General features: G+C 42.2%; 1 protein-coding gene across 13 annotated transcripts in view; it reads right to left on the reverse strand.

Moving 5' to 3' along the window:
- The window catches only part of LOC133416510 (RNA-binding protein Musashi homolog 2), a 210336-nt gene that overhangs the window by 80852 nt on the left and 104652 nt on the right, over window positions 1-24832 (reverse strand). For all 13 annotated transcript variants that reach the window (XM_061703506.1, XM_061703500.1, XM_061703505.1 and 10 more), the window contains exon 7: window positions 12920-12968. In XM_061703506.1, the coding sequence (XP_061559490.1) occupies window positions 12920-12968 (49 nt within the window). The remainder of the gene's footprint in view (window positions 1-12919; window positions 12969-24832) is intronic.

Here is a 24832-nt window from a genome sequence, read left to right on the forward strand (position 1 = left end):
AAAACCCGCTAAAGTTGCCGCTGGAGAGTTCGACAAAGACACGAACAGACTTCACCACCCAAGTTTCCTTGACAGACACAGAGTACAGTGGACCTTTCAAAGACTACTCCGTCTTGATTTATAGTATACAATTATATATTATATTCTTATTATGGAATAAACAAATGCAAAATAATTAATCGATGGATAGATACAACAAGCGATTCTAAAAATATTCGATAACGACAACCCCAGAGCTGCCAACCTATGAAAATTCTCGTACTGGTCAATTTGTCCAAATTTGTCTACATTTCCATATTTAAATTTTTTTTTTCAAGAACATACCCATGCGACAGTCTTAATCATAATTGTTAATAAAATATGCCTACAATATTTGTCATATTAGTGGTGGACACAGTTGCAGCCTGAATCAAAGTACCAGCAAATAAGATTTTGATGTTCCATCATCAAAAATATCTGTCTATGGATTAATTCACCTTTGCCAATTCAGTTTTTTGTGTTGTTTTGTTACCAGGGTTAAAGAGTCTATTATTGTAAAATGCTTCCAGTGCAGCGTAAACAGACCCTAAGAGAACAGAGACGGGACACGAAAAGGAGAAGCTGGCAGAGGTGTTAAAGGTACGGTCTCCAAAGTTGAAGTCCTCGTATCTACAAACGCATCACACGCTCTCTTTTAAGTCCTGCTTCTTTCAACACCAACCAGTCAAGACCACAGACGCTCATACAGTATTTCAACTGCCGTGTGGATAAACGCGCACCTTCCATCCCTTCCCACTTGTGTTGCCAATTCCATGCAGACCCCAGCCAAATAAAGGCCACCGCACACGAGGCTTATTAATCACCCTTAATCACCCCATATGCATTCCTGAAATAACCCCATGAACTATTGATGAGCTGCCATATCAAGGTCCCTTATAGCTGGGAGGCTTTCGCATCAGCCAAAAACAGAACGTGATGGCGACAGACGCCACCCCTGACCCCGATCATTTTTGCAAATTCAGATTTATTGCGGGTCGTTATGAACTGCACCCGTGTGGACACACGGGCTGCGTGCTTGCCTGTTTTGCGTGCGTGGTGGATGTGACACCGGGAGAGCGGCGGGATGAATACGTCAGGAAAGATTTCACGGAGCACAGGGCATCAAGGCAGCCCCCACCGCATTTTTTTTTTTTTTTTTTTTTTAATTTACCAACCCAGATTTATAGTTACCGTTCAATTGTGAATTTCGAATCACACCTCTCATATCAGCTTGAAAATATGCAGGATCTGAATCATTTTCAGATTCATCTTCATTGGCCAAAAATGGTAAAACCACACGAGGAATTTGTTTCCTGTAGTTGGAGCCACTCGAGTACTATGGCAAACATCAAAATATACATTTAGGACAAACACAAAGAGGTGACCAGTAGTGCGGTAATACGGATATCATAACGGATATATAACGGTGCAAATGATGCAGAGCCCTCAAACAACAGCACTTTGGCAAATAACGCACAGTGACGAGCCCACAATAATAATCTCACTACAAAGTGACGAGGCTACAACGAGTACAGACAGTAATAATGTACACCACGACGTTACAAGTCAACTCTTTAAGAAAATGGCAAGCGGGAAGAAGCCGTTGGAATGTCTGCTGATTTATGTTCAGAAACGTCACGTGCATCTGATCCCGACAAAGCATTTAAATTCAACACAGAACAGTTTTACATGTATACTACTGTAGGTGTTTCATAAGGTCCTAGAGCGCTCACTCAATGATTCTGCAGTCAACAAATGTTTAAGCCTTGGTGGAGGTCTTGGATACAGTGTTTTAGACGAAAAGACACACTTCCATTAAAAATCAACAACAACAACAAGAACCCCCCCCCCCCCCCCCCCCCAGCACACCTCCACAGAGGTGCACATTGAAACACACAAAGGCAGACTTGGAAGCTGTCAAGTGCAAACAAACTGATGACAAGACGCCGACAGATGGAGTCACTGAGGAGAGACGAGCGACGCATTCAACTCAATTAGCAACGTGCTGCCGCGTGACGCTGATGGGATCTGGAATCTTAGCATGACTGGCGAGCTGTCAATCCAGCGACACAGCCGCCAAACAAGCAGCACGCCAGATGCAATAAATGAAATCTAATAAACCGATAAATAAATTAATTGATGAATTAATGACATAAACCCAACGAGCTCTGCATCACAGAGCAGGGCATAATGTGACCTGGGAGTCTACGCGCACACCAAACACACACACACACACCAGAAGAAACCCGGCAGCAGGGATGCTGAGGCGAAGGTGGCGGAGAATACTGACAGAAATAAAGAGACGGGGAAAGAACAATGGCTGCTTGCCTATTTCCTGCCCATTCTATCTCTTCCTCTCACCTGTGCACGCATTTGAGAATTCTGTTCATACATTATCCTGCCATGGTACCTAATGAACCAAGCGTCTCCACCCTGACACTTACGCTTGGCTAGGCAACCCTTATTACCGAGGGGCGGTGCGGCGCACACACACGGGCCATCTCAGAATCTGTTTCATGGGGTGCATGAAACATCTCTTGCCGCTGCCGCTCGTGATCACCAAATCAAAATGCCGCTTCTTCTTTGTTGTCACCACGCAATTGTCGTGTGACGTTTCAGTGTGTTTGTGTGGCAGTCACAGGAAGTTCCCAACAAATACATGAGAACCGCACAAAGACCCCCTGTGAGCATGGTGATAGACACCACATGTCCCTCCTGAGTAGTTGGTTATGCTAATTTTTGTTTTTTTATTGTTCCAGACTTACTCAATTGTGTGTGTGTGTGTGTTTTATTTCTTCCCTCATCTTTTTCTAGCATTGTGAGTTTTCCTCTTGTAAAAGCACAAAATCAAGTCTATCTCGTGTAGCAACATGCCGGGATGTATCCCGCAGTGTTATTATGATTGTTTGGTCTTTAAAAAAAATAATAAAAAATGTTTTGTAGCAAGAGGCTTGCTACAAGTGCTTAAGTGGTAAACCAGCAAGGGTGTGGGATGCCAATCAGCTGCAAATTGGAGCAACAACGGCAGAGTTGGCCCAATAAATGACATGACAGAGCGGAGGTGAGAATGGAAGCAGCTTTCGAATGCGAAGGCTGCATGATTAAATTGCACGGGATGTCATTCTGTAAGAACACCCAGTTTGAAGCCCAATGTAGAGAAAAAAAAATAGCACAAAAAAGATGTAAGAAAGCAGAAATCGCTGTCCCTCATCCCTTTAATCTAAGATTAGATGCTTGGACGAGTGGTGATGTAATCTCTCTCTGAGAGGTGATTGCTGTGGCTCAGCCGCTGATTGTGATTTTCAGCCGCGTGGCTTCGGACCGCCGTTGCACTGAAGAAGAGGCGGAAAACAACTCCCCTTGAAGCTCCGTGTTTAGAACACACACAAATTCGTGGCTCATTCAGGTGAACACGATATCGTACGTTGATGGCAATCAGCAACATCATTAGGGACAATTGCACATTCTAAATACTGTAAACTATATTATATTTATTTACCAACCCACAGGGGTCAAAATGCTCCAAAGCAGACATAGGTACAGCCAAGTAATTCTTTTTTCTTTATCTTTTTCTTCACCTCCACTGTGTGTCAAATCAGCCCTAACATTAAATAAATTCTCTGGCGTATTACAACCCCAAATCCAATGAAGTTGAGACGTTGTGTTAAACATACATAAAAACAGAATACAATGATTTTCAAATCATGTTCAACCTATATTTAATTGAATACACTACAAAGACAAGATATTTAATGTTCAAACTGATAAAGTTGACTGTTCTTAGCAAATATTCATTAACTTCGAATTCTATGGCTGCAACACGTTCCCAAAAAAGCTGGGACAGGTGGCAAAAAAGAAGCAAAGGAACTCACATTCCTATTAACATTGTTACAAGTCAAGTTTAACATTTTCATTCATTCTGAGAGAAGGACATACTGTGCATTAATGGGGTGCCTTTGTTGGTGTGTTCAGCATGTTTTTGTTTTGTTTTTGTTTTTTAAAAACATGTTACAAAGGCAACATACTGTACTTCACGGACGCGGCGTGGCAGACATTTAGCCAATTCCCTCATGTGCTGCACTCAGCTGTAAGACGCCTGGCTAAGCACCAATCAGGCTGTAAATACAGAGTACACCGCCAAGAGAAGCTAGCACTTCTGTCACATGAACAATGTTCCCTAAATAATATGTCTTGACTTTGACACAGTGTAAAAGAGAGATATACAGTATTAGCCAGATTAAGAAGCGCTTTTCGACATAAAATATTTCAACCAAGCCAGTGTGACTAGTCAATCTTATGTTTTGTTTTTTTTTTTTTTTGCATGTGTGCATATTTGTGGGGCAGTTGATGTAAACTTGTACATTCCAGGTCAATCTCACAGGAGGTTTAACCTTGGTAAATCCACTATTAGGTTTTCCGAGAATGATGATGTGAGCACTAGATCCTCCCCATTGGTTTCACTTTCCAAGAGCATCCGGCGGGTCACAGATAGAGAAGCTACGGGGGTATTACAAGGTCAAAGGCTGGCTAACTCTCAATATGATGACAATTTCAAGATGGCATTTTCATTACCTGAAGAGACCGGTTCTTTTTGGCAGCTGGAAATGTTTACTTTTGCTCATTCTGCTTCAAATAAACCCTTCTCTGCCTCGGCTTGAGAATATGTGGTATGCATTCTAGGTGTGTAAAATAAAAGCGTTCCCATTCATATACTGCACATCCAAAGAAAATTCGAATCAATATTGCTTTCCAACATCTACACAAGCATAAAATCAGGTACACAAATGTGCCTTCCTGGGCTTTTTTTTTTTCTTTTTCGTCCCTTTCCATTTTGTCCTTCAAACGTCTTCTAGCGTGCAGCGGTGTGGCGAAGCAGTGGGAGCAGCTGATGTTTTTAATGGCACATGGTTTGTCTCCTGGTGGTGAGATAAACATGGGGAAGAGATTAAAACCCCAGGCTTTCTTCCACAATCTCTTGCCTCCATCCTCCTTCCCGTGCGGTGGTCATAGCTAAATCTAATTCGAAACCGGATGCCACCGCACTGTGAGGCAGAGCCGGGCCCTGACTGGTGGTGACATCATGCACGGGTAGATTCTTAAATTACACAAGGTGCAAGAAGGATCTGATGCATTTAAGACTGAATTCACACAAGCATCATTTAGTCTGTTTATATCAAAATCGAGTTAGTTTCGTATCTTGGTTGGTTTGGTCAAGTGGTTAAAATTCTTACGTGGACCAACTCAACAACTGTTTGGAACCTTACCAAGCTCACCTCATCTAGGCGGCATGGTTATGAATGCGATGAGAAACGGACCCTACCTTGATTTGATCCAACTGGCTAATAAACACATCAGGTCGTACGCAACGAGACCTGTTGTTTACCGAACACGTCTTCGGTTAAGCATGCTTACGGTCGGCATGTCGTCATCCACGCTCCGTACTCGCTGTCGTGTTTTGCTAAGATCTCAGATAGCAGCGCTTCTTCGCCTTGTGAGGAAAATAATGACTGGACTGTTTGCTGGCATATTGCACCCCGTTACATTGTTTAGATTACTGCAGCATTTCCTCATTTAATGGTCAATTTACTCAACCGCGGAGAGGCTGAGATGTCTATTAGGCATATAACAGCTATAATTTTTTTTACAGGAGGCAGAAGTAGACTCGGCGGAACTAATGTGAAGGCACATACATAAAAATTTGAAACATACTGTGCAACACTTGGCGACTGGAATTCACTGGAAAAAAAAAACATCCTCATGGAAGTCAGATCATCTTAAGTATTGCTCAGGTAGCAATCCAAGTAGCAGTCATTCAATTCATACGAGAATCTGATTATGTGTCTCGTGGGTGCTGCTGTTTTGGTTAGTAAAGTAAGTCATCGTTTTATGGAGAAGGTCTGATTTTGGTAAAGTGGACCACACACCTAGCAATGAAGTGGTGGGAGATGGAGGCTCTCAATATGGAGAGATTTTTTTTCACAAAGGCTAATTTTGCTTTATGTTGTATTCAATAGTGCTGTTTTCTTCGCTAGTTTGCAAATCAAAATCTTCCTGAAGGTTTAAACATGTGACAAGGGAGAAACAGACGGTAGATTTTGCAAAACCATCCAGTCATTCCGATGAGAGAAAATGATCAGTACTGTGAACGCATCCCAGCTCTGCTGGCTTGTGAATGTGTACACCGCACGAGCTGGCCGGCCAGAAGCTGATGAGCTGGAGCTGTTATTAAGAGTGGCTAAACACATCGTTTCCTTTGTCACTGTGATTAAGCTAGGTCCGGAGGCCCCCAGGTAGAAGGAGATTCAAGGCGTACGATTAGCTCTGCCATTTAAATGACATTCACACTCCATGCTAATATTGGGTGTGTGAAGGTGAGTCATTTCAGCACGAGGGAAAGTGCAGAGATCTCGGCTGGTCCTCGATGTGAACGACACGTCATTCGGTGAAGGCCCGACGCACACCGAGTGACGTGGCCAAATGCGACTGAACTGCGCAATCACCCAAAAATGTTTTATAAAATAAAATACAGTCGGCCACTCCCTTGCCGCACATTAGGGAATTGGCCCTCATACATATCTGGAAACGACGTCAAGGAAGAAGTGATTTGTTCCGGCCACTGTCGCTGTAGTAGTACAAAAAGGAAACATGCGAGAAACTGGAGATAGCGTGGATATTTCAGAGATGTTGGCCCCATTCATTGACTGCACATGCGCATTTCCATGACAGAGACTCTCCAAAGGTTAACTTTTTTTTATTTAATCCACGGGTATATCTGGAAAATTAAATGGATGTCACGTCGTACACGGAATTTTTTTTTTGTGTGTAAAATCCGCCTTCATGCATTTGTACACGCTTTTTCATTCACAGGTACATATGATATTATAAATATAGTTAAGTATTATTGTATAACACAATATTTATACTGTATAGACTGTATTGTTGTTGTTGCACCATTCACTAGCGATTCGCCGCAAAACCAGTAGGCGACAGTCGGCCACTTGTGAAAACGAGTTACCGAAGTCCGCACGCCGCGCGACAGTTCCGTCGGTTTCGGCCGCGTCCCTCGGTGTGCGGCGCGTCTAAGTCGTGCGCGGCGGCTGATTGTTTGCTCGGAATCAGAGAAGCCATACAGCACTCAGAGCAAAGAGCGGTGCCCATCGGCAAACACGCCAGTTCCTGTGCGGCCGGCAGGGATTGGTTTTGTTTTGAAAGGGATCGCCAGTGGAGGATATTTCCAATCAAAGTGGACCTCGTGGACGTGCTTTGGTGAAAAGATACTGTGTTTGAGTTCCCTCCAAATAGTTTTTGTGCTCTTGTAATGATAGCAGCGCTGGCCATTTGCTGGCACAGCTACTTGGATGAGAATTGGTTAAGTTGACTTTCTATTCTTGGAGGACAATTCATCTCTTAAGTCGTGCCATCTTTAAAACTCAAATGAGCCGTCTCAGTCTCTTGCCTGAACAAAAAGACGACATTATCAAGCTTCCCTCCCGCCATTGTGAGATCCATTTGGTAAACAGCCTGTGTCCTGCAGCAGTAATCAGGGGGTATTTTTCGAGGGATTTGCAGGCTGGCCGGGAGGCATCCGCTGGAGTGATCTCTAATTGCTAGAAGCGGAGGCCTAGGTCGCCCGGCGTTCTTTTGAAGCCATCGGCAGCAGTTTCCAGCCAGAGGAGTTAGCAGGGGGAGGCTCCCCATTGAGGCACTTGCCTTTTTCTTTATATCCTCCTCCTCTTCTCCTCACCATGACATCATTATACCTCTCCTTGTTCCTAGTCTCCCTTCTTTCCATTTTCTTCTCTCTACTTCCCGTTTCTTTTCGAACAGCACGTGCTCCCTGTGCCCACTCCACCCGTTCCCCTCCGCTCCTACGCAGTCAATGAGCCAGCAATCACTTTGCAGCCAGACATCCTCTGCTCATTCGGCCATGTTCAATCCCTAACACCGGTGGCTGATGAGGCATTGTGGTGACGTCAAACGCAGAGGTTTTTCTGGGAACGACAGTTAACCTGTGGAGGCACAGCTCTGCTTCCTGGGTTGCTGGACTCAAACTGTGGCAGCCTTTGTATAATGAATGGAAGATGCCAAAGAGATGAAAGATAATGAAGCCAATTAGATTTTTCTTCTCACCCAGTGGGGCGAAAGGCAAAAATCTATGTCACGTAGTCATTTTATAATGTTACATAAGGCAGCAAACAGTAAATATTAATATTGTGGAATATTCACTGGTTTGTACCCAACTAATGTGTTGATTACTTTGGAGTAGAGATGAAATTGGTATGAAATGGTCATGTCATGATTATACCTCCCAAAATCATTATCGTTATCGATACAGATTTATCGTGTTGCTGAACAACGAAAAACAAAAACAAAGACAAAAAAAACATCACAGGTACAGTCACGGAAATTCATTTAAAATTACTGTGACGACGCACCTGCCCTGATGTTCATTTACGGGTGGGGCCCACAGATGACTCCAAAGATTTGCCAGGTTGCCCTCCTTCACAATGATCCCCCCCCACCCCCTACATTCTTTGCATGTAAGGTTTTATGTTTTTTTTCATGTTATTAGATAAATATTGATTGTGAACTACAATAATTAGTTATAATTAACTAACAATAATTAGTTAGCTACAACAACTCCCCTCAAACGCGCCATGTAAGGGAATATGATCAACAAAAAATGTTAATGGTAAAACTGTCTAAAGTTTTATGAGTAAGCCATAGACTGTTTCACCCTGATGCAGGCACAGTCACACTCTCCTATAAAATACACACCATCAAACGGTTTTGGATTGTTTGGAAGGCAGCTCGCTCAGTGTGACATTGACTTTTCCCTGCCAACTCCCCACTGAGAGCTGCACTTGCAAGCTTTTCTGCCAATTCAGGTAAAGAGATTACAGACACACACCATGGCGTCTTCTGTTCCTCTGACAGGTGGAAAAAACAGCCCTTACGACCAGTGGAAAAAAAAAAAAAAAAAAAAAAAAAAAAAAAAGGACATACACAAATTAAGGTATTCCTCACACAATGCCGCGAGTCCTTTTTTTCTCCAGGAACATGGTTTCTAATATGCACAACACAGATACAAACGTTTATCCTGGTCCCAAAACCTGTTGCGCATTACTGGCACTTGCATCATTCAAAGCAAAAGTATGAATTTGGCTTACAATCAGTCACACAATTAAAGCTACACTAATGGATGCCGTCTGCGTGCTAACTTCTACTGAGCAATAGTTAAGGAACTTACACATGGATTTCGTCATTTTGGTAACAGTGTCATTAAAAAAAGGGAGAGAGAAGGTGTGGGAATAAACGGAGGTGCCAACTTTAATATTTTAGCTTGCACCTCTGAAAATATGTAAATGAAGTCAAGATATTAGGAAAAGGTTAGGATTGATGTACATGTAAACAAACACTTATCGAATAACTAATAATAAATGAATGCATTTCAATAAGACAAATACAATCACTTAAATAAATAAATACAAATAAATGAATAGTAAATGTCAACACACTTTATTTCATACAGCTTTGTATGAAATAAAGATTGAAAGTGACTCGACTTATAGCTGCAAAATATTTCAATGTGAATATAAAGTTTGCAGTCGGCAACAAGCAGCGGCTGATACAACAGCTCATTTCTTTTATATAATTTTATTAGACGACAAAAACATTTTGAAATAAAAACAAAGCATAAAATCAGGCATGCTTGTGTTTACATTCAGTTTTTACTTTTCATAAATGCTGTACTTAATGTAACAGCGGCATAACTTTAACTTAATATCAGCATTCATGGGGGTTGGGTAAAGAGGGATACGTTTAATGCGCCTCTACTAATCAACACACAGTATTCTGGTTAATATTGCATGCATGGAATAAGAATTGAACAGAATAATTCATCAGTCTCCCTCAATCTCAGCGGGTGGTCATTTTGGCAAATATCACCCTCTGTTGGTGACTCCCCTCACGAGCGCCGTGTACATCACGTGACCAAACCTAGCAAACAGGTTGGCGGACTCCTTGTGTATGCTGCGGGTTGACGACCTGATAGTTTGAACCTGAACTTGCTAAAATGTTGTTATAACTATCAGGTCATCAACCCGCAGCATATATTTACACCATTGAAAAGCATACAAAAATACGCGAACAAAAAAACCCTGTAAAGAATGCATTTACAAATGTACACATCCCCACTGTGTTATGTCTTGCTACTAAATGAGTTTCGGGAGAAAAGAGAAGGTGGACTGGAGGCGGAGCAGCGAGGGTAGCGCGGTAAAACACGGAACAATAGGCGCCCTCTGGCATCAACCCCTGGACGATCCAAGCTGCTCACCAAAGGCATTGAATTCGTCCACAATGAACGTCTGCTGAGGCCAGAGCGGCTTTGGAGTGTTCAATTTCCAACACAATCGGCAGTATTCTACTCCTTTAAATGCCAAGGAGATGGTGGTCTACACGTCCCTTTGTTGGGGGCTTTGCTTATGGCGATTGTCCTCTAAGCAGGAGACACGACGGGAAAAAGACGAGAGGTGGTGAAGTCGGGCAGGGTGTAGGGCAAAAGAGAGGAATAAGACTGCAGGAGATAGTGAGTGAAAGAGAGCGAAAAAAAAAAAGAAAATGGGAAATGTAGAGAATGTCTCTGGCATTGGTTAGGGAGCATCTGAAGGACAATGCTGCTACTAGCGGAGTGTGACGTTTGTGCTCTATCCAATTCAGCACGGCCCCACAGAAATCACACAATCGGGTGTCAAGTACGCATCTTCTACCCAACTCGACTCCATCACATTAAACTCAATGTTATACAGTAACTAGCAATTACTATTTTTTTTCCCCAATAACCTTTTCAGCATTTTATTGGCCGTTTTCAGTTTTAAAGTGTTATGATCATGACAACCTGTGAGAAAACGTGCTTCACTGTGTTTACAATTCTATGTATGAAAAAAAAGTTGTATTGGGGAACTGTAGGAAGTTATAAATCGGCATAATGGATTTAGACGGCTAGAAATGTGCTATTGCTGATCCTATTTTTTAATACCACAGCAAAAGCTGGAATTATTTTTTCATGACTCAATCTGTAGGATAAAAATCTACACAGGTGGGAAATTGATTTGGACTGCAAGCAGCTAGCCGTGCAGTCAGTGGACCAAGGCACTGGTTTCACTTATAATACTGTATATTTAATGCCCTTTGCTTTGTGGTCGTGGAGCAGTTGAGTCATTAATATTACACAACCACATCAGTGGCACTGATGAATTATTAACATTTTCTTATGGGTCTGTAATATTCAATGCGTTTCATCTTGGAGACCTGTTGTCTCAAGATAAAAGCGGTAAATGTCTACTGTTTCAAATTCCCACTGGAGCAAAATATCAAAATGCTATTAAGAAAACCAGTGAGCGAAGAAACTAACTGCACCTGCCTCCTGCCTCATTGTCACACTCAATATAAATACGGCTGTTGTCATCACATCACAAAAAAAAAAAAAAAAAGATCACCAAGGAGAGATTTATTCTTTGTCATTGTCTTCATTTGAAGGGCATTTCGCTACCCAAAGGCACACGTCTAACAAAGTCCCAGAGCGGAGTGTCCATTCTCTCTCAGTGAGGGCTGGCCGTGCAGCAGACAGGGGAGGAAGCCAGAGGGAGGAAACGCCTTCGTCTCAAAGACCCCAGACTGGGTCCTGTCATGACACATCAAAATCCCCTTAAAGCCATAGATCACTTCCACTATAGTTCACATGTTCCACACTTGGAAAGTGTTTACAAGGCTCAAAGAGTTTGTCTGCAAAGCATACTCGCACAGATACAGAGGAGAAAAGAGCGCGGTTGAGAGTCCAATGCACAATACAGCCCTGATTCCACAGCGCAAGAGGTAATGCTGGGTAATTTTCAAACGTTAAATTGTCTCCATTGATGTCCTTTGCTTACCGTATCACATTACTATTATGTCTAGATGTTGCTATGATGTTATGTTATTTACATAGTTCGTGTATCTATCTCAATCTTGTTGAGGGCATGGCAAGTTTCATTCCGTCAACCGTTAAGTTCCGAAGCTACTACCGTTGTCCCAATCGATCAATTGAACAAGTAGTTAATGAACAAATGTGTAGTGCGCCTAAAGTTGGAGAGGACGAGTCCCTGTAGACTAACACTTTCCTCAATATGGCCCAGTTCAGTGCGAAGGTGTGACGAACTAACAAGAAAACTGAGTGATGTGACAGAAAAGGCTGCATTCTTCTCTTGTGGAAATACCTGTCAGTGCCTGTTGACTACTCACCGATACAATGATCAAGAAGGACAGAAAGAGAGAGAGAGAGACACACACACACACACACACACACACACACACACACACCAACAGAGCGAGGCATGCTGTTACTTTTAAGTTCCCCTACCAGCCAATAGAAGCAGCCCAGATAAAACGACAGCCCTCCGTGTGGTAACCAGTGGTTAAATCCGGCCTTTGAGTGTGCTGTTAGGCATAAACGCACCGTGCTGGTTTATGGCGCAAGGAGGAAACCTGTCTTTGGAAAGTCCTCTGCTCGAGAGAGAAACGTTCCCTCATCTAAAGATAAGACGGCGATGAGCCTGCGATAAAGTCAGTGCTTCTCCTGGGCGTTATCTGACACCGTTATCTGACTGCACAGCACATCCACCATCTGACAATCTTACAGCCTTTGAAGCACATCTCCGAAACACGCAAACACCATGGCGTGCACACATACACACAGGGCATTGCTGAAACATTCGAAACACCGTACCATCTTATTGATCAGTCTGACACGCTCTCATTGTTCAACAGATGGGACAGCTAATATCACGTGAAATGGAACTGTTCTGTGTTATCGCACAAGGAAAGGACATAAAATGACTATGTTTGAAGTTTACTGTGTACTCACCTCTATGTCTGTTCGTAGTCTTATCAAACATAAGCATGGCATCATCAACCTGAAAGAGAGGAGAGATTATGCCTTTTTTAATAAGTGTCTTGTGGCACTTTCACAAATAACCATTGCTGCATTGTCATCTGGATACCGTTTCGCTTTCTGATTCTGCGACACAGATATGTGAGTGAAAAGTGGCAGAAAATGACAATAATGACAAGCACTAAGGGAAAATGGAGAACTGTTTGGACAATTTGTTTGATGAACACCAATGTCCATTCTTGGGGAAGGAGACGGATAAATGCATTACGCTAAGCGAAAGTGAGACAAATGGCCATCCGTCCTCATCTCACAGGCGCGGCAGCAGGAGCATCCACCGTAATATCATCCCTCATCATGTCCAATAAAGCCACACACAGATAGTCAGGCTGCATTTTTCCTTCACGCGTCTCCTATCCACAGACAACCTGTGATTTTTATATCTTTGAAGAACTGCTTTAAAAACAGAGTGAGGCATGCTCATTCACTCCGTAATTTTGTCTTCGGGGGGAATATAAAAAGGACAGAGAGCCAGGGAACAGCGGCAGACGGGGGTAGGGGGGGTGGGTGGGGAGGCAGAAGCGGGAACACTGCACCGCTGGCTTCCTGGTTATGGTTTCTAGGTAAGTGTAACGATGTACCTCCAAGGCTTTATGCCGTGCAGGGGAAATGCGTGCGCACAGGCCTGTGTCTGTGTTTTTCATGGGAGGGTGGAAAAGCTTTGGGAGAAGATGGAACGAGACAAGAATGGGGGTCTCAGTCAAGCAGAACTGTCTGATTGGATAAAAAGTAGTCCCTGGCAGCCAGGCAGACTCGTACTGGCACACTGCTCTTGCCACACTCTCACTGCACATTTGGCACAGATGTTGACGTTGCCGGGCAAGATGCTGGCATGGCGCGTGGAACATGGTTATTTTCTGCACAGCTCACCAACCACATGCAGCTCTTTGGGACTTTTTAGTTTTGTGTGCACCGCTGCAAAAGAAATGCAAATGGAACTCTCATTTGGAGTAGGTGGCTGACATACAAATTATTCCCAACATCTGCAATCACATTTCTGTATTGACTCTTGTATTTGGTCACAACAGACTGGTACAGAAAAGCACTAATTGGCGATGATTGGGAAAGAGTCAGTCATATTCAACCAGAATTGTCTGGCTTCATTGGGGGTTTATACCATCCTCCAGACAACTCCACATGCTAACCTGTTGCTGTGTCCTTAGCTCTGTATCCTGCATTATTTTACTCCACAGTCTCCAATTTGCTGCAGCAGTTTGTTTTCCTGCTGCTCTTGAAGAAAATGTTTTTACCTGCTGGTGCCGGAAGCTAGTGAGAACTAAATAGGGCCTAAGGTGGACCCTCACGTCGCCTGTCTCATTGCGACTGCTGCGTTCAACGTGGAACATGTTTTGCAGTTTCCCGCAGTTCTACTTTCAAGAGGAAAACAGTCCGACCCATCAAACTGAGAAACACTGACCCAGTATTGTGCAGTGGGCAAGCTGTTAAACAGCAATCTGCAAATAGAGTAAAAATTTAGAAAAGAATCATTTTTGAGATTTGTATGTTTGTCGTTAGTAACCATCACAACTGGAAAATGAGGCAGAGAGCCACAGTGGGCCAAAAAAGTAACAATTGTTCTCAGATTTTATTGATTGATTGATTTCTTTTTAGTTTAGATGCAGCGTATGTACGTTTTGATATGAATGCATAGGCACAGTTGCATTGCATTTGGCTTTGTCTTTCTAATAAACCTTCGTCAACAGGGAAAAAGGTAGCCACATTTACAGGACTGTAAAAGTTTTACATCCAAATAAAGTGCATGCCAGAGGGAAGAATAACTTCACCATGTCGTAACTTCGCTAGAATAACAAGGGTTAACATAACAGACACAAATACAAAGCTGGAGCAAACCTTTGTGTTTGAAACATGCTCCCTAATTATTTTTTGTATGATGGGACAACATAAAATGTTAGTACTGAACAATAATACCAGCAGCAACAATTTTCTCAGCAGACATTTATAATATCATCTGTCCTTACTTCTGCCTCATTTTATCTCCCAGAAATCACATTACAGTGAGAGAAACTGTGATAACTGCAGTTTGTAGTTCAGGGGATTCGAACTTCATTGCCTTTGTACAAAAGGACAATGATGAAAAAAGAGAGACTTTTGCTTTAAAGGAACACATTTTTAGCAGTATTAAGCCAGCGAGCACGCCGTCATCAAATTAAATCTGAGAAAATACGCGGTGTATATTTTTCATTCATAACCGTAGATAAAGTTTGACATTACAGTATATAATTAATTGTGAAACAGACAGACGGGAGAGCCTGTTAATCAACTGTGTTATTTTAAAAGTCAATGTTGGCAGAAAGTGAACAGAGAAAAACAGGATTTGACTTCATGTAGTGTAAATGTTACTGAATTGACCATATCATGCATCATAGTGGCAAACTCTGACTGGCTGCTTGAATGATGTAAATAGCTCACACTATAAACAACCGGTAGGCATTGACGGAAGCCAGCGTTCTACTATTTCTGCTGCCACGGATACTATTGAAACCATTGAGCGCCCAAAGCACAGAGCTGAAGTGAGATCTGTTAAAGGAAGTGTATCATATAAATGTATGTTGCTGTGACATTTTTAGAGGAGAACCATCCTGTCATACAAGCAACACTGATTCATAGTGAAGTACTGATGGGCATTTTAACAGCGAATGTGCACATCATGTGAGGGTCACACCAGCAGGTCGTGCAACGTCGCCTCTCTGTCACTCTCAGTCGGGCTCTCCCGTCCGCTCTCTCCAACACCAGCAGAGTCTATAGAACCATCTCCTGTGCTTGAGGGCTTTTCAATGTATTTATTCAAGCAGAACACAACTGTGTGCCTCCATCTGATAGAAGGTTAAGGACCTCTTCACTGCTCACAAAAAAGCCCGCCACACAGAGGTGAGGTCAGGCTCACCTCAGGGAAGAAATCTCTCTCTGTCCTCCTCCTCCTCCTGCTTCTGCTTTAACTCTTCCCTTTTCTCCTAGCTTGGTGAAAAGAAAGGTTCAAAGGATAATGGCTGTCTTATCACTATGTAAAAGGGGAAAGGGAACTCCAGCGAAGTGGGTGGCCTTTTGTGACAATGAAGAAAAGAGCAAAAGTCTATTTCGCGGTGGTATATGCACTGGAACCTTCCATGGCCACTTAGAATTTGGAGAGTGCTGCGAGGCAGTTGAAGGGGTAGGAGGCCAGGGGACTCTTTAACTAAACCTGCAGCAAATAACAACGCCAAACAAGGCCAACAGGTGTATAGAGGACATGAGACATCCACTGATTTGCCTTCTTAAATCTTAATGCAAATGCCAACACATTTGTGATGAAACCCAACAAACCGATTTTCTTTGACTGTGGGCGAGCGGTGCTGACCTTATATAATACAGTAGTCGCGTGAAGTGGAGCAAAAGAGGACAGGAGCAGAAATAGCGGTGAGAGCAGATGCTGGGGCAGAGGCGTGACAAGCGTAGAATGCTGGACAAACGTATTCAAAAGGGGTGTGATCGATTTGAAGTAATTGCTCTCATGATTCTCTCACAACAACTCCAAATTCAGTATCATAACTTCATTCAAGAATCCAAACTCCACTTTTAGTTTTAGAGTCAAGAGGTGTTTTTCCATTTGTGGCCAACAGTTTGTGGCTAATTAACTAGCAACACTAGATTTGCTCAGAGAAACCCTTTGGCCAACTCATGTTCAACTGCAAAGAAAATTACATTAAGATTAGATTTGAATTCTGATGAAACCCAAAACACAACATCGGAATGATGTGAACTCCGCCCATTTTCAGTTTTTTATTTCTCCATGAATTGTCCTTGCTGTCTAATAATGAATGTGTCTCCAATCCCATTCCTCAGGAATCTGGTATTTTGCTTCCCTTTATGTGTTCCATTCCCATCTGTGTCTTATGTCTGTTTATGTGTCTGTGAACCAATTGTTTGCTTATATTCCCATATATATATTCCCATATTCGCTGTCCCAATAGTATAATTGTCTCCACTTGATCAAGTGGCTGGTTTGGTTATGGTGGTCCTCGACTCAGCCTTCTGGAAATATCACAGTGTGTGTGTATTCTACATTCTACAATCAATATACAACGATTCTTCAGGTTCAATACGAATTGATGATGAAAGAGTGCGAATAAGTCTAGGAAAAGGGGTCAGGCAAGGCGACACACTGTCTCTGAAGCTATTTACAGCTTGCCTTGAAGAAATATTTAAAAAGCTCAATTGGGAAAAAGAAGGAATAAAATTAACGGCGCTTATTTGAGCCATCTTCGTTTTGCAGACGACATCATTTTATTCTCCTACGATGCTGTACAACTACGCCGTCGTATTCAGGAATTAGAGTGAGAAAGCCGTCGCTCAGGTCTGAAAATGAACAAAAGCAAAACCAAGGTCATGTTCAATCGTTACTCTCCACAAAAAGATATCAAAATGGAGGATTATGTCCTAGACGCTGTCGGCAACTACATCTATTTAGGCCAACTTGTAACAATGGATGGAAATACAAGCAGTGAATTGAACGCCGCATAAAGCTTGCCTGACAGGCTTATGGAAGGCTTAGTGTTATATTCAAGAACAATCTTCCCATTTACTTGAAAAGAAATTTTTTTGATCGATGGATTTGACCAGTCCTCACTTACGGCAGTGGAACTTGGACTACGAATGCCAAAGTTACACAAAGACTACCAAAGTGTAACCCAAAGGAACATGGAACGCCAAATGTTGAAAAGAAGCATTCGCGACAAGATGCAGTTGTATGAGACAGCGGACGAGAGTTACCGACGTCATTCAAAAAAGATAAAGTCTTGAATGAAAATGGGCTGGCCACGATGCCCGAAGAGCTGACAAAAGTTGAACCGCAGAAACTATCAATTGGATACCACTGGACACAAAGCGACCACGGCGAAGACTTAAAACTGGATGGATAGATGAAATCATTCAACACACCGGAATACACTGGCAACAAATTGCAAAATGTCGTCGTGGTTGGAAACGTGAAGAAGAGGCCTTCATCCTGCAGTGGCTAGATAACGGCTGATGATGATGATATATATGAGTAAACAGTAAAAACAGATCAAACATTCTACACAAAAAAATCCATAACAAAAGACTAATACATGAAAAAAGTCAAATGTCTACGAGTGATGAATTATGTATCAAAGGACAAAGGCATCAATAAGGGCTAATGTGCTGTGTGTGGATTGGAAAACAGCAGAAGTGCCAGGTGACAGGGGGAGATTTAAGAGCTCTGGAAATGAATTATGACAGCGATTTAGATGGGTGTCACCCGCACATTTACATTCAACTCATGGCAGCAAAGCTAGCAGAGGAGTTTTTCTGAAATTTGGGGAGACACTGATATGGATGATAACTGATGGCAAAATAAAGTCGGATCAGAACCACATACGCTGACCTGGGATTGTTTGTGTTGATGTTTTGAGATATCACATGACACAGATTTTTGCTGCTCGTTTTGGGCACAGCGAGACTGGTTCTGGCTCCATTCGATGGCAATTAATGTAAGCTCATCACGGTGCAAAGAAATTGGAAGAAACATTTTTAAGCCTCCTTGTTGTCAAGCATCCATCTTCCTTGGGAGTCACTGAGCAGGAGAGTGATTCCCCAGATTCTCTTGGGATTTTGCTGCAGCCGTAGCCTTCCAAAGGAGGGTCTAAAAGTGTGTTGAAAAAAACTCCCTACAGAGCTCAATGAAGTATCACATCATTAGGATCATTACCATTATGACAAATAAGGGTCATGGTCAAGGAGAAAGCTCAGCTGGCACTGCCCCTTCATCAACACTCCCTTTGCAGAGCAGATCCTCTCATATTCCATTTCAGTGACGACAATTAAGAGAGAAATGATAGCTGCCCAGTGACAATGGACAAATTTGTAACAACCCTTTCAATTGTTCTTTTGTAGAGGGAGTCTATATCATTGTCAGAGGATGTGGAATTGCGCACAGCACTGCATCCACGCTCGAGCGCTTTTACAAGTGCTGGTTTCACAAAGAGTAGAGGGCAAAATATTTCCTTCCTTTCAGCTCTTGTAATTTACACATTTTGCAGGGAAGTTTTCTTAATTGTTAGCCTATGGGTGGCTTTTGGTCACGCAACAAGGAACCCAGGGCTACAGGAAAAAAAACAACAGGGTGTAGACTTAAGGAAATAGAAGGTCCTGTGCTGATCAGTTCCTTCCATCAACTGCACAAGCCCGGAGGGTGTTGACATTGGAGATGAGCCGTCCTTTCTTGCAAAACTACAATCCTCACAACTTTCTACAGGGTCACTACTCAGAATAGTCTGACCAGTAGTCTTATCCGGTACGGAAATTCATGTTTCCAGCTCCGAATCTATTTTCAAGGCCACCGACTTGAGCATTGTGGCTGACTCCTCCCACCCATCTCATTGCTGCTTGGCTCGTTCCAGCCGGATGAACCATTTGCAAGTTTCAGAAGATCCCTGAGTCAGTTTTGATTTGATAAGGAAAAAGCGCTAATGTTTATCTAACATGGGTTTGAGGCAGATGTATGCGAGTTTGCACATTTCAAAAATGCCACATTAAATATGAAAAGATACATCATCACTGCTTCGGAGTAAGAGTTATGTAGCGCTGCAAACTTTGAAAACAGGACTGCAAATCACGTTTCGGGGGTCACCATAGAATATACATCTTTTTTTTTTTTATTATTATTGTTAAATGACAATTGCAGGCACAAAAATGTTTTCCAGCAGTCATCTGATGACAATTTTTGTGTAATTATTAATTATATACACAGTGGGCTGAATGTCAACACTTATTCAAAGACGTTTCCGTCATGTTGACATTAACAAAACGGCTCGAGAAAAACACTTGAGGAGGACAATTTCTCAAATCTGTCACAATTACATATTTATGAGGTCCCCTGCTCTGCATGCAAAGAGGTCGCTATGGTGATGCAAAGTGATGTTCTTGCGGAGAGCTTCTGCAGATCCAAGCACAGAGGCTCTGTGCAGCTCACAATTAAAAAAGGCAGTCATGCTGACGGCACATTTGGCAACACACTGCTGTAAAAGAAATGTTATGAAAGAAGGATGCCTTTAGGAGGATTCTACATTTTTAAGGAGAGGCCATAACATTAGTTTTGGTAAAATATTATTTCATTATAAGACACCCTTCAGAAAAATAAAATACAGTTGAAAAAAAGTAATCAGTCTCAACACAGTTTTTTTCAAGAAAATATAATTTTATGGGTACTTTAACCCTGAAGTAATCCCAACTACACATTCAAAATCTCTTTCCTATCCTCCAGGGAATCGTGTTTATATTTATATTTTCTTACTCTGGTGTATCGTGTTTATTGTCATAGTTGTAGTTTTCACAATGGCTAATTGAATAGGAAAATGATTATCTTGTGGTACAAAGCATGCATGACACATGGCTGAACCACCGCGACGCAATGAACGACAGTTTGTCCAGGATACACTTTGTGATTCGGCTCATATGTAAAACACGCTCGTTTGAAACTACCTCTGACCCCTTCATAGAAATCTGCACATGACTTTGAATGGGACCTCAGCATGGTGTGGTGCTTGCTCCCACGTTTGGCCTTCCACAGTCATATCCTCATACTTGAACTCCGTATATTTGAGGATGTAGGCCTTGGCCTGCGCCATCAAGCTTCTTGTCTTCCTTTGCCAAGCTGCAAGAAGTGCCCATTATGGAGTCATTTTATTAATAGGGCGCCTTTCCTCTCTGCCACTCTCTTACAGAGTGCCTCCTCTTTCTGTCAGAACAGAGTATGCCTGCAAGCCACCTCCATGAAACTACAGTGCCGGGGCTTTCCCTCATTCTCCCATGTGAAAGCTCAGCCAGGGAAATATTTTGCTTTCAAGCTAAAATAGTATTTGGAGAGGTGAGCAATCCTTAAGCCCCAGAGCAAACAGTTTAACACAGAGGACCTATTTAAAATGATTTCTTCCTCCTGCAAAGCCAATCAGATTTTTCTACACACGCGCGCACACACACACACACACACACACACACACACACAATAGATTCGACAAAATGATGCACCTTTTTCACTCGTTAATGTAAAACTAGCTAAAGGCAGAAGTGAGTAAGGGGCAAAGGTCAGAAGATACTATGATATGTTGAGGGATACTGTGTAAAAACAGATGAAAGAGAAGGTTGCATAGGACACAAAGGCTTACACTCCAAATAGCCACCATGGTGTTGGGGGAATGCATTATTGATTAAATTGACTTTAAGTGAGAAAAGAACTACTTTCTGGCCATTTACACCTGCCCTTTTACTCAATTACTCTAGCTTTTTTGGCGTACAAAAAAAAAATAAAAAATGCTTCGCTGCGATGTGGTTGGGTGGGCTTTCTCCGTGTACTCCGGCTTCCTTTCCGCATTCCAAACACATTCATGATCGCTTCATTAAACAGATTCAAAATTATGAACGGTGTTAGTCTTTGTTTGTCTCTGGAACAGAGATGGATGGAGAAACTTGATTACTCGACAATGGAGACAATGTCAAATATCTCCTTTAGCTCCTGAACAACCAATTCACATCTATCCTTGTTTAATAACGAGCAGGGATGGGCATTAGAACCACTTTATTGTTGAGAACAGAAATGTGACCTCGTGTGCCTTTTGCAGCTGGCTTGGAACCACCATCTAGAAGTAAGAGTTATTTATTGTACTGTATTCATTAATCACTGGAATCTACTCACTCACTGCTTGGTTCTTGAGAATAAATCTCATTGGAGACAAGGTTTATATGACGATTTCAACAGGTGAACACCCGGGATCAAATGATCCGCTGGTCGAACAAAAACACAATTTATTTTACACACAATGGCCAGCGTTGCTAATTCATAGTGTTTCACTTAGATTAGGCTCAAATTTGAAGGGCCTTTCAATAATCTGTCATTTCTCCTAAGATTTGAATAGAAGGAGCACTGATGGAAAACTTTTTCATCTTTTCATGCAAAACACTTTCATCTGTTATTTTGCGATAGCCCGACTCTCTTTGTCAGCACAAATATGGGAGGCCCTATTTGAATATGGTTACACATCCCTCTATTTATTAAAGCTTGGATTAACATGACAGGAAGTTTTGTCTGGGGGCTCTTTAAGATGGCTCAGAGAGGCAATCTGGTGACAGTAATAGGATCCAGCTAATATACTTGACTGATGCTCCTTTCCCAGTGTTATAAAGCAGAACAATGAGAGAAGGGTTCTGGGAGTGAATACATTGTGTTTGGTAATAGTGTGTGTATCCATGTGTGTATCTGGAGGACGATGGTGCGCTAATCAGTCAAAATACCATCACTTACCAAATAAAAATACTAAAAGGTCACAGAGCAATTCCATCAGGACATCTATTCTACAATTAACCGAAAAGACAAAAGATCTGACATTAGAGAGTGCAAGAGGAATATTTTAGCTCTGTGTCTCTGAGTTTGTAGAGATTTGTTAAAGGTTGGCTCTGAATATATGGAAATCTTTCTAATTGTATTTCTTTCTCTCTTTCTTTTCTATGGTGTAGGATTCACAAAGAAAATTAATTATTGGGGACATTTAAAAGGATATTGTAAACTGCCCAACTTTGTTTTCATTGCTGCGATGTATTGCTACAAAACATGGCTGTCACATCTTGCCTTCAGTTACGATTTGAAAAGAATTTCCAATGCATCAAAGGGCTGTCCAATCTGTAAACAGGGTCTACATATCACACACCCTTTATTTATTTTATTCATTTCTGCTAATCTTAATTTCCTCAAGGGGAAATTCGACGTACACTTTGCTGCATATATTGTGTCACGTGTTGCGTTCGACACAGAGAACACAAAATGGAGATATGCAAGGAGAGATGTCAAAGCCGTGCAGTGCAGTGCTGCACACCTCTTGCTCAAGGGCACCTCAACGGTAGTCAAGAAGCCCACTCGCATCTCTCCCATCAGTTCAATACTTCTCATATGAAATGCTAATGTGATTTGAAATGTTCTAATTTTACTATTGGGAAAGTTCCATGATCCAATTTCATTGTGTACTGATTAGGAATCGGCATATTAATGGACCTGTTTAGATTATCAGTCCTCCAGGTCAAGATAATCCACAAAGGGTGAATGAAGGCAACGAGATGAACAGGAAAAGTTCTATTGCCTAAATTCAACTTTTGTGGAGAGATTGATTTTATCTAGGATAAGATCTTTAAACATGATTTTTTTAATTGCATCTAATAATGAATACTTAATAATTATGTTGTTTGTTTGGTGGATTAAAAAAAAAAACATCTCGATGCAATTGGGGAAAAAAGGACAGCAGTAGCACTGTTGATTTAGTCTCACCTAGTTTGTGGTCTTTTCAGGACATTTTGAGACATATTCTCCCATCCCATGAAAAAACCCCAAAACAACAACTGAGTAACTGAGCAATCATTTTCACTATTGTTGACCTTCGCTGCATTCATCTTTTTTTTGCATAGGTCACAACAATGCAGTATCAATGTTTGAGTCAATGGGACAACCGCAACATCATTTCATGTGTGGCGCTGAATATTATTTGCATTCATAAATTCTGTACCAACAAACAAAACAAACTTTTATAGCACGTAGAGAATAGACTTATGAATGGGGTTACAGGATCAAACTCACATCTGTTTCAGAGATAGAAGGGAATCTGTGCATCGCCCCCAAACCTCTCAATACTAATTAACAATCTACTGATAGCAGCCAAATGCCAACAGTCATTAGCGCCCAACACCAAGCAAGTACACAGATGTAGCTGTGCGTGCACTCAAACGAAGATGATATGTGGCCACCCATACTGAACCGGCGCAAACCATCTGTAGATAAGATATTCGATTACAAAATGTCCACTTCCAACCCCACCCGGAAACACTGAGTGATGGTGCAATCTGATCTGTCGCATATGGCTTTCGAAAGGTGGGACTGTTTAACACATGGCTAGCACTTAAGCTTAAAGAAATGGATGACAACTTCAATTCTTGAATTGCATTGGACCTCTGACTTGTTCACTGATAGCGCTATTTGCATGCACTCGAGCAGCGTGCACAGTAAACGCATCTGACAGTTATCTCTGATTTTATTTAGAAGGGATTTCAGCAGCGTCTGTATCTGAAAAGATCCGCCGACCGCTCTTTCAGTTCCTGGTGCGATTTCTTTCTCGCTAAATCTGTCACTCTGCGCCTCGGTGACAGGGTCAGATAGAGAGAGCAAAGTGGTGAGAGCTGTGACTGTGTGAGCAGATGAGGGTCTCTCCGTGTGGAGGCCCTCAGCATGACACCCATCACGGCTACCCAGACAGGCGCCAGTTGGTCCGAATGATGCCACCCGCTCTGGCTCTGGAAGGCAGCCCAGAAACCATATGGAGGCCAGAAGCCAATGAACCACCAGGAGAAGACTGATATTTCAGTCTGGCTATTGTTAATCAAACTCAGCAGTCATTAATGTCCCTTAACCAAATATTTAATGATTGTACAGAGCTCTTATCGCTGATTACACGACCGTAGCTGTACATGGTTTCACGGGCTATTCCCCGTTCTCTACGATGACAACCAATGTAAGACGTTCTCCTAAAATGATCTTGCCTAATCTCCTGACTTCCTGCCTCAGTGTCAGTCATCTTTCCAGCGCTCTCTGATCCCACATGAATGCAGCCCATCTGCAACGGCACACTTCAGACAAACAGATTGAGCAAGTACAAGGGTTAGTAGAGTCTGTGCTCACCTGACAAGGTAACACTCTGTAAGGTGGCTTTGGTAGCAGCTACCCAGATTTTCTCCTGGGTGAGACCGTGGAAAGTACGAGCAGCAGGTAGGAGATCAAAG

The sequence above is a fragment of the Phycodurus eques genome, chromosome 17 (genome assembly GCF_024500275.1).
Source record: "Phycodurus eques isolate BA_2022a chromosome 17, UOR_Pequ_1.1, whole genome shotgun sequence".
Taxonomy (NCBI): Eukaryota; Metazoa; Chordata; class Actinopteri; order Syngnathiformes; family Syngnathidae; genus Phycodurus; species Phycodurus eques.